Raw genomic sequence first — 15,367 nt, forward strand, 5'->3', positions numbered from 1 at the left:
ACAAAGCAGAACCATGCTAAAACACAATTTATCTCGGAATGGTGATACTAAATCACGAGTCTTGTACAAATTAATTCTCGTTGTATCAGCTCTCGGGCAAGAAACAATGAAAAAGGAGAAGTCAACCCTGTTTTTAGAAGTTGTGCAATGGGCCAATCTCTTGTTGTTGACAAGATAATAAGTATAACACATTTTCAACAAAAAAAAAAAAAAGTATAACACACAACCAGAACATCATGTCACAATTATTACAAAGTCTATCCAACACGCGCATTAGACATCACGAATCATGATTGCATCATCATATTCTCGCGTCCTAAATCGAAAACATAATTAATTCGCTCGTAATCTTGGGCTGGAGGATTATAGATTATTATTGGTATGTGTTCTTGTTTTTTCTTTACTAGTAGTGGCTCAATTTATCTCACTACCTTGTTACCTACAAAATAAAAATAAAAATAAATCCCAAACCCAAAAAAGATAGAAAATATCAAGAACAAGAAAAAAGAAAATGAGAAAAGAACAAAAATCATAAACAAACGCAACTTCTCTTTTTACCCAAATTTTTTAATTGTCACACACACATACTCTCTCTCTCTACTTGGATGGAACCACATTACTTTGTAAAATCAATTCTATCTTTCTTACAAAATGGAAACAACATCAAACAAAAAGATTCTTCCTTTTTCTTCTACTTGTTCTTCTACTTCTTGTTCTTCTTATTTAATAATTCAATCTCTTTGTTTCTCTCTCTACTTTCTCTCTCCAGTTTATACTTCTACTATTACCCACATTCAATTTCTCTCACCACACGTCTTTAATAATCAAACCCAACCTTTTTATTTTGGGTTCTTTGGATATATACATCATCAGATTTCCTACTACGATTCCCCTAAATAAATCTTCTATCTTTTTTAACCTAACCCAGGAGAGATTTGTGTCCCCCCCCTCCCCTCTACCCGAAACCCTAATTTCTTCGTTTTGATATACTATCTTTGCTTTTCTGCGTTTGGGGTTTTAGGGTTTTTTAATATTTTGATCATCTGTGGTGTGGGTATCTTCTGAAAATGGAGACACCGGAAGGGAAGAAGGAAAAGCCTCCTGAAGGTAATAATGGTGGTGGAGAAAGTAAGTCGAAGAGGAAGATGAAGACTCCTGCTCAGTTAGAGGTTCTTGAGGAAACTTATGCAGGTTAGTTAGTTTAGTTCATCAAAAATAAAAAAAGATTCAATTTTGATCTATTTTTTTGTTTCATTGTTTGTTTTTCTCTAATGGGTTTAGGGTTTTTTGTTTACTTGATGAACTATTTTTAGCTGAGGCATATCCATCTGAAGCTATACGTGAAGAGCTCTCTGTGAAATTAGGGCTTACTGATAGGCAGTTGCAGATGTGGTTTTGTCATAGGAGGTTAAAGGACAAGAAGAGGTTGGAAAAGGACACTCCTTTGACGCCAGTGATGTCTGGAGATGGCATTGATGAGATGAAGAAGGCTGGTGAACTAGGGAATAGGCTCGGGAGTGGGTCGGGTTCGGTTTCAGGTTCTAGCCCGTATGAGCAATGGAAGATTGGTGCCCGTAAGTCTGGGGGAACCACGTCTAGGACTAGAGCTGATGTGCCCATGGTTAAGCGGTACTATGAGTCACCAGAGTCAACATTGGAGTTGAAAGCAATTGCTTTTGTGGAGGCACAGTTGGGGGAGCCATTGAGGGAGGATGGACCAATTCTTGGCATGGAGTTTGATACGTTGCCGCGTGGCTCATTTGACGCATCGATAGGTAGCTTTTTTTACGATAGTTTTCTCTAATTATATAGCTTATAAATCATCTGCATATATTTTGGGTTACAATTTTCTTAATAGTTTGGGATAGTACAATCTTAGCTCTTGATGTATATCAATCAATGTGAGAGTAGCGACGACATTTGGCCGGTTCAGTACTCCATAGAGACTGAGATACGGTGAGTGGGTGAAGTTTATGTCCGAGCGGGACAAGATGTATCTTGTTAGTTGTTGCAGATATAAACCATGTGAATGCAATGTCATATAATATGTTTATATTACTTATCGAACAAATATAAGAAAATAATACGACATTACGACCACATTTAAGAATTAAAGCATAGAAACATATAATTGAAATTCAAGTTCCATGTTTACTGAAAACTAGTGAATTCTATGTGTCTTGGACCTTGTCCCTTAGACGAGACGGAAAATCGATCCACATCTAAATAGATGTCGTCTGAACAGATGTTTGGTGAGGGATCTACGCTTTACAGCTTAGTTTGGAGCTCCTGTATTCAAAGTTGTTATCATAGGTTTATATATTATATTTCCAGTTGGTCTTGGACTTGCCCTAAGGCGGACCTTTCTTCTTTGTTATCATCATTTTAAGTTAACAAAGCTCAAACTGTTGTAACTTTATGTCTAGCGGCGATAACAGGGCAACAACAGCAGGATGCCCGACGACCTTACAATGGCAAAATGCATGATCAGTTGGATGATAAATCTGTCAAGGTTGGTTCTTGATAATTCTATCATGAAAATCTGATTTTAGATATGCTCACGTTACTCAAGATATGTTTGATATAAGGATTTCTCATAAGCTTGTGTCGCAATTGGCGAGGTTTTCACATTTATGGTTATTAGAAATTAAAGAAATTTATCATCTCACTAGAAACCCATGTCTATAATGGAGTAAAAGCCTGAAAAAGTTACGCCTTCTGCTTTTCCTTTAATGCGCAAAATTCAAACCCAACAGAGACAATAAAATCATGAAAAGTAAAGTACTAAAGTTTGTCGGTTTTAGTCTGTTTCTATTCACACACCAACTCCGGGTTATCTTTTCTTGGTTTAATCATAATTGCTTGAAGAATAAATGCTTTCTGAATTTTGGCACCTTACTACTAAGAGAAAAACATGGTTTAATTGTTTATGATTCTGATTTTGTAAAATTTAGTTATCAGAAGCAACAACACGTAATTGGTAGTACCCTTATCTTGCTTCTTTATCTATTTCTGCCAACACTATCATTTAATATAAAGCTCTCTCTATTTAGTTAGTCTGGTGGAATAGGAAACTATCTGCAAATAATGTTAATGGTTGTCATCCTCAGGTAGGTAGCAGGGCCCCGCATGAGTATCAGTTTCTTCCTCAGCAGCCCAGTGCTGGATATGATACAGATGAAAGAGTTGATAAATCAGAGTTCTATAGTTCACTACATGATGCACATAGAGCTAGGGGTTCATCCTTCTCGGATGGAGGAACACATCTTCTTGGAAAAGGACGGTTTCCAAGCGGTTCTCGTTTTCACGGTCACATTCTTAATGCAGCTGGAGAAAACTATGACAGTGTTCCACATCTGGCCTCCTCTACTAATGAGAGGATTAAAGTAGAAGTTGCTTCACGTGCAATGCTTGGAGTAGAAAATCCACTCCTATCTTCGGAGAGATGGATTGCTCATGATGAGGATCCTTCTCGGCTTGGGCGAAAACGCAAGGTAACCTTTACTACCACGCACTAGCAGCAGACGATCTTTGATCTATGAAACTATAATGCTAAGTTTATATTGATGAGCAGATTGAAGAAGCAAGAATAACAAAAGATGTTGAAGGTGATGAAAGGAGAATGAGGAAGGAGCTCGAGAAACAAGATATTTTGAGACGAAAGGTGTTATTTTAAATGTTCACAATTTTGTACTTCTTGAATCTTGTTAATTGTAAGCTAATGCTGTGGTATTTTCATCTGAAGAGGGAAGAACAAATGCGTAGAGAAATGGAAAGACAGGAACGTGAAAGACGGAAGGAAGAAGAGAGGTTGATGCGTGAAAGGCAGCGAGAGCAGGAGAGATTCCAAAAGGAACAAAGGCGTGAACTTGAGAGAAGGGAGAGATTTTTGCAAAAAGAAAATCTGAGAGTGAGCTGTCTAACTTGCCGTGGTTAATTGCTCTTTATGGAAACTAGGAAGGTTCTCTTCTAATAAGATTAGGTGCGACAATTTTTTTCTTGATTCAGGTGGTAAAAATGCAGCAGAAAGAAGAACTGCGTAGAGAGAAGGAGGAAGCAAGGCTTAAAGCTGCTAATGAGAGGGCTACGGCTCGTCGAATTGCAAAAGAATCTATGGAGCTAATTGAAGATGAACGCTTAGAACTTATGGAGTTAGCTGCTTCAGGCAAAGGGTTGCCTTCTATTGTTGCTCTAGACAGTGAAGCTTTGCGAAACCTGCACCTTTTCAGAGGTAAATACTCCGGAATACTGCACCATTGGTATTCTTGTTGAAGTCTATATGCTCTAACGGGAATGTTGAGTTTTTGAGAACAAGTTTCTCATGATTTTGTGACATCCTCTATTGTTTCTGGGCAACTATAGACTAATTGTAGCATGACTGAAGTGCTTTGTCACAGCTAATTGTTGAATCAAGGCTTTGTTATTTATGATCGGAGCGATTAGATTAAACGGGTGCAGTTACAGAATTTAAGAATCTAGTTGGTATTATTGGTGTTGCTACTATCGTGTCTTGTATGATCATCTTCTCAGTGTACAAATGTAATGTAATTATATCTCGTGAAGAGTTTATAACAAGATTATTTTCTGCTAGATATGATGTGTACTTTCCCTCCGGATTCCGTGCAACTGAGGAGGCCTTTTGTGATTCAGCCGTGGAGAGATTCGGAGGAGAACGTCGGGAACCTTCTTATGGTATGTTTCTCTGATATTGGTTGTGCACTGTGATGTTCAATTCCCTTCAGCATTGTGGGTTTTATTAATTTGATGATGCCACATGTTGAAATGACAATCATTTTTTGCGACCATCTCTAGCAGAAAGAAGTCGTTTCATGACACAATAAACTCAACCATATTTATGATGTATTACTATGCAGAAAAAGATAAATCTTGACTACTAGTTTATATCTCCTGTATCACCGCATGTTTATTTCTGTTATTTTTTGTAACTGAAGAATGCTGCAGACCAACTACCATGAAGGGTTGCTCTAGTTCTCCCCATGACAAGGACACACTTTTACATGGAATACCGCCCTTACAGGAGCGGCATGACCTTTCTACTTTAAAATTTGTTGTTGATTTGTGATAAGTATCTCACTCAGTTGAGTTCATTATTTTTGTTTGCTGTTTCTCTCAGAGACCAAGTTCTCATCGAGTTTTTCCTCAAGGGTCTAACTTCTAACTTCTGAGGCATCTGTGCAGGTTTGGAGATTTTTAATTACTTTTGCGGATGTTTTCGAGCTTTGGCCTTTTACTCTCGATGAGTTTGTTCAGGCTTTTCATGATTATGTAAGTTTCTCGTAAGATTTTTAGTTGTTTTCTTTAGAGATTCTCTTTTTGTGTCCATTAATTCTCCATACCATGCTTCTAACTCTTTTATGCAATTTTAGGATCCAAGATTGTTTGGTGAGATACATGTCGCTCTACTGAGGTCAATAATAAAAGATATTGAGGATGTTGCAAGGACAACCTCTTTTGGACTGGGAGCAAATCAAAATAGTTCTACTAACCCTGGAGGTGGACACCCGCAGATTGTTGAGGGGGTAATGCATATTTGCTTATCTACTTGCTCCTTTTATCCTGCAAAATATTCTGTTTCTTTGACGACCCATTTTCACTTTCTTAATCGGCTTCTTTCTATGTCAGGCATATGCGTGGGGTTTTGATTTACGTAACTGGCAACGCCACTTGAACCAATTGACATGGCCCGAAATATTGCGTCAACTTGCGCTTTCTGCAGGATTTGGACCACAGTTGAAGAAAAGAAGTGTTGATCGGCCATTTTGTCATGATGACAATGAGGCATGCACCTGCACTTTGTTTCGTTACTCTTACTTCTGCTTGTACAGTTGTACCCTTTCGTTGGAAAGTCACATGGAAGTACCTCTTTATAGATTGAGTGTGTGTATGCACGCTTGTGTGTTACTTATAGTATCGTTCAACTGTGCAGGGTTTTGATTGTCATGATGTAGTTTCTACGTTACGCAGTGGCGCAGCTGCTTCGAGTGCTGCTGCAATGATGCAAGAGAAGGGTTCTTCTTCTCATCCACGCAGATCCAGGCACCGGCTAACCCCAGGGACTGTGAAATTTGCAGCATTCCATGTTCTTTCTATTGAGGGAAGCAAGGGTCTAACTATACTGGAAGTTGCTGACAAGATTCAGGTAATTGTATTTCAATGTGAGATACTATCTGTTAATCGGTTTCCTTGTTACTGACCATATGTTTGTTTGTTTACAGAAATCTGGACTTCGAGACCTCACAACAAGCAAGACACCTGAGGCTTCGATTGGAGCTGCATTGTGTAGGGATTCCGACCTCTTTGAAAGAACTGCTCCTTCAACTTACTGTTTACGAGCTGCTTACAGGAAGGATCCTAATGATGCTGAAGCAATATTATCTGCAGCGAGAGAAAAGGTACAGATATTTGAGTATGGTTTTTCAGATTCAGAGGAAGCTTTGAAGGATATAGAATATGTTGAAAGAGATGATGATTCTGAATGTGATGTTGCTGAGGACTCTGAGATTCATGATATATGTATGACAAAAAATCAAACCAAGGAAGGTAACCAGTCTACTGAAATTGAAATTCCTCAATCGATCACCTCAGAAAAAGAAAAGAGCAACAATATTTGCAACGAAGTTGGCGAAATACTACAGAGTGGACCTAGCTCTTTGAATATTTTGCTCAGAAAAAAGGAAATCAGCAATTCAGTTGCTACAATTGACTATTCTGTTGATGTTGCTAAGAATAGCAACAAGTGGAGCAATACTGACCCGGAGGATGAAGAGATTGATGAAAGCGATTCTGGTGCAACGTGGGTACAGGGACTGATGGAAGGAGAATATTCTGATCTAAGTGTAGAAGAGCGTCTTAATGCTCTTGTCGCCTTAGTAGGTTTGGCCAATGAAGGAAATTCAATCCGTGCCATTCTGGAGGTAGCGCTACTGAACCTCTCTCTCTCTCTCTCTCACTCTCTCACTTTGTATGTATATATATATATATATATATATATATATATATATATATATATATATATATATATATATGCATTTTTATATACTGTGATATGACGTGAAAAGTTACGCAGGAACGCTTGGAAGCTGCAAATGCTCTTAAGAAACAAATGTTGGCTGAGGCTCAACTTGATAAGAGGCGGATAAAAGAAGATTATACAACTCCATCTGGTGATAGAAAACATAGTGAGCTGTCTCTAAATCCTTCCTTGAAGCAAGGATCTCTTATTGATCCCAGCAGTCTCCAAAATGAGTTCTCTGGTGCAGATGTTTGCCAACAGCAACATGCGTATGTTGCTGCAGAAAAATCACAATCAGAATTAAAATCCTATATTGGTCGTTGTGCAGAAGAGACATATGTATACCGATCATTGCCTTTAGGTCAAGATCGAAGACGTAGTCGTTACTGGCTGTTTGCTACATCAACATCTAGAAATGATCCTGGGTGTGGTAGGATCTTCGTGGAATCTGAAGGTGGTTCGTGGAGACTTATTGATTCGTTGGAGGTACATTACCTTCGTATCATTCTATTATAATTTTCATTTAGAGACTTTATGTCAGGGTGTACACGCATCACTTGCAGCTTTAAATTTATTCTTTAACTCAATCAATGTTTGTACACGCAGGCCTTTGATGCTCTTTTGGCATCTTTAGATACTCGTGGAATTAGGGAAGCACATTTGCACTTAATATTGCAAAAAGTTGAGGTATTGTTTAAAGAATCTGTAAGAAGGAATTTGAAGTGCAAGAATCTGAAGGATCCAAAAGAAGCAAGCATCAAATCTGAAGCTTTTGATATGCCTTCCAGTCCTGACCACTCAATTGAAAGTCGTGGTTTTAGTTCTGGTACAGTTGGTGGGTCATCATCTTTCAGAGTGGAGCTTGGGATGACTGAGACTGAGAGAGTCAATGCCTTCAAAAGGTTTCAAGATTGCAACAAGTGGTTGTGGAAAGAATGCTTTAACCCGTCAATATTATGTGCTATACAATCTGGTGGGAAGAAAAGATGCTCCGAGCTTTTGAGCAGTTGTAATTTTTGTAATGAGACATACTCCTCTAGAAACAAGCAATGTCCTTTTTGTCGTAGGACGGTTGGGAACTTTTCTGACAATTTAAAGTTTTCCAATCCTGTTGATCAATGTGGAGATAATTCAAAGAAGGTACCCGACTGCAATTTCGGAGTTTCAGAGTCTTCTCTTCCTTCGAGGATCAGATTTATCCAAGCACTGTTAGCTTTAATCGAGGTGAGAACTGTGCGATTTGGCAAGATATTGTTTGTCTAGGTCGAGTTAGATTGACCAATTTATTCCGAAAGACACTTCCTATTTTGTACTTAATTTCTTTTCATATTCTTGTGTTCGTTACATTTACTATATACAACTTTTCAGGTTTCTGTCCCTCCCGAAGCTCTCCAACCCATCTGGACAGAGGATTATCGTAATTCCTGGGGTTTGAAGGTGCAATCCTCATCGTCAGCGGAGGATCTACTTCAGGTTTACGCTTTGTCTTCTGGAATGTTTTCTTGAATACTTGCTGTATCTAAAATGAATTACTTCTATCAAGATATATACCATTCTTAATATTTTTAAGGAAATGCATTCATTCGATTTGTAGGTCCCCTTTTTTGTCTTGAAACTTATATATTTAGTATTATATTTTTCTAATGCAGATTTTGACTCTTTTGGAGAGTGCCGTTAAAGTCGATTATCTATCTTTGAACTTTGAGACGACAAAGGAACTGTTGTGTTCCTCCATACCATCTAAGCGAGCTGTTGATGACTTTTCCTCTGGATCAGTTCCTACCCTTCCATGGGTACCACAGACAACTGCTGCTGTTGCATTAAGGCTTCTAGAACTTGACGCGTCTATTTGTTACACGCCACAGCAGAAGGCGGAGTTGGACAAGAAGAAGGAAAAAGGAGAATTCACTGTGAGTAGTCTACTTTTTGATCTAGGAACTTGATATTTTCTAATCAATAAGCATCTTAGACATTCTTTAGTACTAAGAAGATCTGGTCCAGTTCTTTCTGGTTACCATGGTTGACATCTTCTGAGCCCACATGACAGAGTCTGAGACAAAGTTACGTGGTACGGGTACCGGTACACGGTTCGCTACCATGTGACTATTCGGTACGCAAGGGTATACTTCTACGGTACGCCATTTTCGATTTCAGTTCGTTCTGGACTATCTTCCTAGGAGTGATGCATTTATAATAGATACACCTATTCTCAGACATCCTTTTTGCATAAAACTCGAGCTAATTAAAAAAAATCTTGTAGTTAAACTACCCAACTAGTCGAATTTATAGTTTTCTACAAAGATTTTAGGTTAATTAAGACTAAAAATTCCGGTATGCTAGTTTTTGGGTATTGGATCGCGAACCAATTCGAAAAAAGTACGGGGAATCGGGTACGCGGCACGCAGGGTGGAGGAGAGTATCTAATGTTGGTCCGAGGTCTATCTAGTATTCTGTAGAGTTTCACAAGATATGGTAGAATATTGTGACGTCCAGCAGTACCTTGTTGAAATCTTTGGCCATATCAGCCGGAGCTTAAAATGTCATAGTTTGAGATTGAGCTTATTAAGTCCTTTTCTTCATTTTTTAGCTTTCATGAGAAAGAATATTACACTGTTGATACTAATTGCCATAACTTGAACAGAAGCTCTCGTCTGACTGCACAATGATAAAAAATATCCAAGAGTCTGAACCAGCAAATACTCAAGAGCAAAACGAATATCTACGAGAAGATATTGGGTTGGACTCTCGAAGTGGCTGGAACAGTTCTGGACGTGGACGAGTGGCGCGTGCTCGTTGCGGACGTAGTCAAAGTCGTGGTGGGAGGTTACCGAGGAGCTCCATTGGCCCGACAAATGAATCTGGATTGGGAATTGCTGCCAGGAGTCGGAAGATGGGCCAAGGTTTGGGTAGGACAAGCCGAACACGTGGAAGAGGGCGCACTCGAGGCCGTTGGACTACTAGGAGTAGACAGACACCATCTTCAGAGAAAAAGGTGGCTGAGAAAAAGGTGGAGGCCTTTGGTCAATTTAGAAACACCATTAGAATTCCTAAACAACAGAGTTATATTGAATCATCAAGAAGCTTAGGGGAGGCAGAGAGAGAATGGGAAGAAACCAGGAGAAGGATGCAATTGGAAGAGGAAGAAGATAACAGTAACACTGAAGAGTCATCGGAGGAGTCCGATGGAATGAGAAATGAATATAATGTTCAAAGAACAGATTACAGAGGCATGCTCGCTGGCAGAACTGAGGACTTAACGGAAGAGAGCAATGAAGAGGAGGAAGAGGATCTTGACAATGAGTATAGGGATGTGGGTCACTATGAAGAAAGATATGTCGAGGGAGAAGATGTGGACATGGAAAACGGGTATGTGGATGAAGAGGTTTACGAGAATGGAAATAATCAAGAGGACTACGAAGATGATGAAGAAAACTCGAATGCTGATGAAGACATGGCATCAGAATCTTCCGAATATAGTGATTAGTGAAAAAAATTCATGCAAGATTTTTTTGGTAAAAGGTTGAAGGAAAGATCATTGGTGTCGGCCTGCCCATAGTGAAGGTTGAACAGAGAACAGATTGAGGACATGAAAAGCTGGGGAGTTAAGCTGGGGAGTTTAGACAAAAATGGGAAATCTGAAAGAGTGATTTGCTAGTTCTTTCGCTCTTTTCTCATCGTTATAAGAAGCCATTACTACCTCAAAATCTAGACCCTTGAAGTGCTGGTATATGATTTAAGCTTCTCACCGTCAGCTGTAATTTTCGGGGCATCATCTTATAATTTATTGCAAACTAGATTTTTAAGTGCTTTGTGGACCCTTTTGATGGCAATTTTGTTATTATTTTCTAAAATTTGTACAAGAAAATGTGACAATCTAAAGTTCCAACAGTTATCAATATTCAATTATTATTTTTGCCTAGTTTTATATTCTTCCTCCGGATTATTGCAATTGTGACAACCTAAGTTTTAGTAGTTACGGATATTCTATTAGCGTAGGATCTTGGTTGGAGCTTTAGAGGTACCGGATCTTGTTCCCAAGGCTGGCCTCCTGAGTGCTTTCAAACGGTCTCGACACTTACCAAGCTGAGGTTTGTATCTTTAACTCAGGTTCCCTATCTTCTTTTAAAATGGAGTACGTTACATTACATGACATTGGTACATCATCAAGATGTGATAAGCACAGTAACCGTTGAAGTCAAACTACGAACAGAAGAAGCCTAAAGCGCAACAACATATGTAAGAGGCCTACAACGAGATAAACTTATTATTTATACTTTTAATGACCCGAACTCAATGACCATGGATTCACCTCCTACGGGAATTGAACGTGGGACATCCATGATTTTGTTCCGATGTCTGGCCTCTTGATCCCTTCCAAACGGTATTGACACTAACCAAGTTGAGTCTTGTATCTCTAACTCAGACTTCGTGCACTAACCAAGTTGAGTCTTGTATTTCTAACTCAGACTCCGTGCTTACGCCTAGTCTACCAAAAAAAAAACAAACTCCCCTGGAGTATTCTCTATCGCCTTCTCATAATTCTTCATTTCCCCCTAATTTTATCTTCCTCTCATTTTTAATTTGTGAAGATCTAAGTCCTATGAGTTAGCGACATTGAATTTGCTTTGAACTAAGACGGATCCGTCTCAGAGGTGTGGGGTTTTGTTAGATACTGCGCAACCGGCCACAACACTAACGAAGTAAATGCATTTACCTAAAATTCAACCTCTAAACGTTCCCCCAGAAGATGTGAAATTATCACACTATTTATGGGCAATATCGTTTCATAGTGTATGTTACATCTGTTTAAAAATGTGACCTATAGAAAAACATTAATGGAGTAATTTGTTAATGGGTCGAGAGTTCAGTTCCAGAAAGGAAAAAAAATAGACCTAAATTGGAGTTCTCGCTTGGGTACCCGAGATCTTACTATCGAAATAAATGAAGTTTGACATCTTATATACATATACACACATAAGAAACTAAAACTAAATATTTCAATTGAAACCTCTAACGAATGAGCCAAATTGGACATTCAACAAGGAATTTGATCAACAAACCATCTCATCACTTCGACAGGAAGTCTCACGATTGACATCGCCAAATTTACAATTCCAAAACAGCACGTACAACAAGGGCAGATACAACTTAGGAGCGATCTGCATACATTTTAAACAAAAAAACCACATTAATTTATGATATAAACACATTGGTGGAACTTTTTAACCTGTACTCGTAATCTTGATAATAAATAAGTAAAACGAGAGAAATCATTTAAACAATCAGAAACTATTCCCCAAGCCAAACATAGATCATATTCTTGAAAACAAACAAGGTACGAATGCAAACTCTACGATTTTCTAGAAAAGACACCTTTGATCAATGATGAATACTGCACATTCCCATGAAAATTTCGAAGGATATACGTGTGGATAGACCGATAAACATGTGCCCAAAATGATGAAAAACAAAAAAAACGTATTGTAATTAATTTAGATAACTCAAATTCCATATCTATGAAAATTGTAATTGTTGTAATTTTGTTACATGTATAGTTTTTTTTTATAATAAATACAGAAAAATGTACCCAGTTAGCGATAATAAGAACAATGATAATGAAACGAAACCACCCATCAAGAAACCAAAAGGTTTGCAATTTATCCATCTTTTGCTTTCTCTTTCTCTCTTTTTTCTATCTCTATGAACTCAAATCTATATTTTTTTGGAGAAAAATAATTCTACAAATTTAAATTAATAAGATAAAAAGGAGAAAATTAGAAACCTACCCAATAAGCCAGATAACAAGACCAACAAGAGAGAAAAGTAATGATAGAAAAGCAAAAGGCAATCCTATCAAGAAACCCAAAGGTCTGCAATCATCCATTCTTATGCTTATTCTTCTTCTTTCTCTCTTTTACCTCTCAGACTCCTTTTCTCAAATGAAGGAATGTCAGCCATTTTCTTTGGTTAATTTTAGTTTTATTTTTTTAACTTCCTTCTCTGGCGCCTAGTTGGTAATTTTTGGTTGTTTTCCATATTCGATTAGAGTTCTCCAATGGGTCGTGGCAGACGGGAGGCCTGGGCTCACCAGCCCGTTGTGCCTTCGTTATTCTGAGTATTGGGCACGACAAACAACAATGCCATTAATCCTAAACTGACGTGTGATAGTTTTACATCGTTAGCGACTAGCGAGAGCATCTGGAGCCTGGACTATATGTGTAGGTTCAAGCCAAGCCTGTCAATGGATATCCGAATATTCGACATCCGATCCGGATCCGTATTCGAATTAGACAAAAATATCCGAAATTTCAGATATTGGATAGGTTTCGAACATTCCTTATCGTATATCTGTTTATCAGATATCGGATATGATATAGATACACTAATATTCGATCCGATAAATATCCGCATCCGATAAGTAATATAAAATAGTAATTAAAATTTAAATTTATTCATAATAATATATAAAATGTATGGGTGAGATTTATTATTAGATCTAATGGTTAAACATTTAAAGAAAGAATTTAATTTTTTTTTTTTTAAGTTTCGGATATCGGATAATATCTGATATCCGTTAATATTATCGGATTCGAATTTGGATGTTGATTTATAATATCCGTCGGATAATTATCGAATACCGGATAGCTTATCGGATTCGGATACGGATATGTCTATATCCGATCCGATAAGCTACCGTTTACAGGCCTAGTTCAAGCTAGGTAAGTTGCGAGACTTGTTAGGAGGACTCGTGGAGTATTTTCAAAGAACAAAATCCCTTATTCTGTGGGCTTGGGCCTGAGATGACAAAAACAGAGACAATATCTTTAACTATTAAGACTTGGGGCGTCACATGTGGAATCAAAATCGAAGACGACTTTCGCGAGTGTGAGAGATTCTGATAGTTCCACATTGTCGCAAGAATATCCAAAATCTAGGCTACAAACGTACTTGGAAAGTGGCGAGACATTTTGAATGCAGTCATGAAGTTTTTACCGAAAACCTGTGACCCTTGGATTTCGAGAGTAGATGCACTACTGTTGAGGAAAGACCCCAAGTCTAGTCTTATACTTAAACATGTGTGCAAACGACTAACTTGTCTGTACATATAAATCTCTCACATAAGATGGCCGCTCCACCGGTCAGTCACGGATTAAACTGGCCAACCCTGCCAGGCCCCGACAGATTTTGTCACATAAACTTCCACAACTCTTACTATACCGAAAAAAATGGCTACCTCCGCCGCTGGTATCAGGTCCGTCATCCGCTCCGCCTCCACTTTCCGAAGTACGGCGGCGAGATTCGTTCATGAAGCTAAACCCAAATCTTCTCCCTCTCCTTCTACCTTTGGCTTCGCTAAGAAAAATCCCCTCTCTCAACGTATTCTCCGGTAAGGATTTTTCCCCCCTTTGTTGAACCTTTCTTAAACCCTAAATTTTGTTCTTTTCTCCGTAAATATAATTAGGGTTTCTGTTTTTGTTAGGTCTTCTATCCCGATGAGTGTGGATTCGTTAATGCCATTTCACTCAGCTAATTCTTCTGCTTTGTTAGTTTCAAAACTTGGTGTATCTAGTCAGTTCAGTTGGCTTCTTGAAGGTAATTACATTTCTAATTATTTGACCTAAATTGATTAATTATCTATTAATCTTTGTTAGTGTTAATTTATGCCCAATTTTGCCTAGATTAAAGTTGATTTTGTTTTGCTATATTTGATTCATTCATCAAGAGAGAGTTAGGGGTGTCAATTGATGCTTTAACGGAACGGAGTCCGTTTCGTGTATATCTGAAAACTATCCGATTTCCAATAAAATATCGTATATTGAACTTTCGGATATCAATACAGATTGGATACGGATATCTGCCTAGAGCGGAGAGAGTCTATGTTTGGATATTTCAGATACGGATACTCGTCTATCTATTGACAGACGTAGAGAGAGTCTTAAAAGTTTAGAAGATGAAGTACGAATCTTTACTTAGAAAGGAGTTTTGGTTCTTCTAATAGTACTTGCCTCTAGACTCTAGTACTTCGTTTTAGCAATCGGAATCATCTAGTAATCTTCGCTCTTCAAACTATGTATATGTATATACATATTGCATAAAATGTATCTCTGTCTTACGTTAGAAATCCTTGACTTGGTGGATCGACATGAAACTGGCTTGGTGTACCCTTGTCCTGATATGATCCACGAGTTATCAGGTGGACCGGGCAACCCCAAATGCATAGGCTTTAGCTGCATTTGTAACTTCGTTAGGTTTTCCTTTAGTAAAATTGCTAAGTAAGATCTTCTGAAACCAAGTATAAGAGTTGTTTGAAATCATCAAGAATACATAGAGTAG

The 15,367-nt window shown here is 38.2% G+C and overlaps 3 protein-coding genes across 3 annotated transcripts; 2 read left to right on the forward strand and 1 right to left on the reverse strand.

Moving 5' to 3' along the window:
- Positions 1-418: 418 nt before the first annotated feature.
- On the forward strand, positions 419-10,952 carry LOC147536223 (homeobox-DDT domain protein RLT2-like). The gene is made up of 18 exons (XM_086644827.1): positions 419-1,191; positions 1,314-1,775; positions 2,427-2,512; positions 3,111-3,494; positions 3,575-3,664; positions 3,746-3,910; positions 4,009-4,231; positions 4,592-4,692; positions 5,200-5,286; positions 5,388-5,540; positions 5,644-5,799; positions 5,948-6,160; positions 6,237-6,935; positions 7,088-7,519; positions 7,640-8,257; positions 8,402-8,506; positions 8,683-8,943; positions 9,675-10,952. The coding sequence occupies exons 1-18, from the start codon at positions 1,068-1,070 to the stop codon at positions 10,515-10,517; spliced, it is 5,202 nt and encodes a 1,733-aa protein (XP_086500953.1). The 5' UTR covers positions 419-1,067; the 3' UTR covers positions 10,518-10,952.
- A 975-nt stretch (positions 10,953-11,927) lies between these two features.
- Positions 11,928-13,047, reverse strand: LOC147536224 (signaling peptide TAXIMIN 1-like). The gene is made up of 2 exons (XM_086643265.1): positions 12,820-13,047; positions 11,928-12,192 (listed from the first exon to the last, which is right to left on the reverse strand). The coding sequence occupies exons 1-2, from the start codon at positions 12,915-12,917 to the stop codon at positions 12,069-12,071; spliced, it is 222 nt and encodes a 73-aa protein (XP_086499391.1). The 5' UTR covers positions 12,918-13,047; the 3' UTR covers positions 11,928-12,068.
- A 1,085-nt stretch (positions 13,048-14,132) lies between these two features.
- LOC147536225 (protein NUCLEAR FUSION DEFECTIVE 6, mitochondrial-like) lies at positions 14,133-14,717 on the forward strand. Its single transcript, XM_086640248.1, has 3 exons — positions 14,133-14,420; positions 14,514-14,626; positions 14,713-14,717. The coding sequence occupies exons 1-3, from the start codon at positions 14,260-14,262 to the stop codon at positions 14,715-14,717; spliced, it is 279 nt and encodes a 92-aa protein (XP_086496374.1). The 5' UTR covers positions 14,133-14,259.
- Positions 14,718-15,367: the final 650 nt, after the last annotated feature.

Source organism: Eschscholzia californica, unplaced genomic scaffold (genome assembly GCF_041429995.1).
Source record: "Eschscholzia californica isolate CP2 unplaced genomic scaffold, dmEscCali1.0.p SCAF_5, whole genome shotgun sequence".
Lineage (NCBI taxonomy): Eukaryota > Viridiplantae > Streptophyta > Magnoliopsida > Ranunculales > Papaveraceae > Eschscholzia > Eschscholzia californica.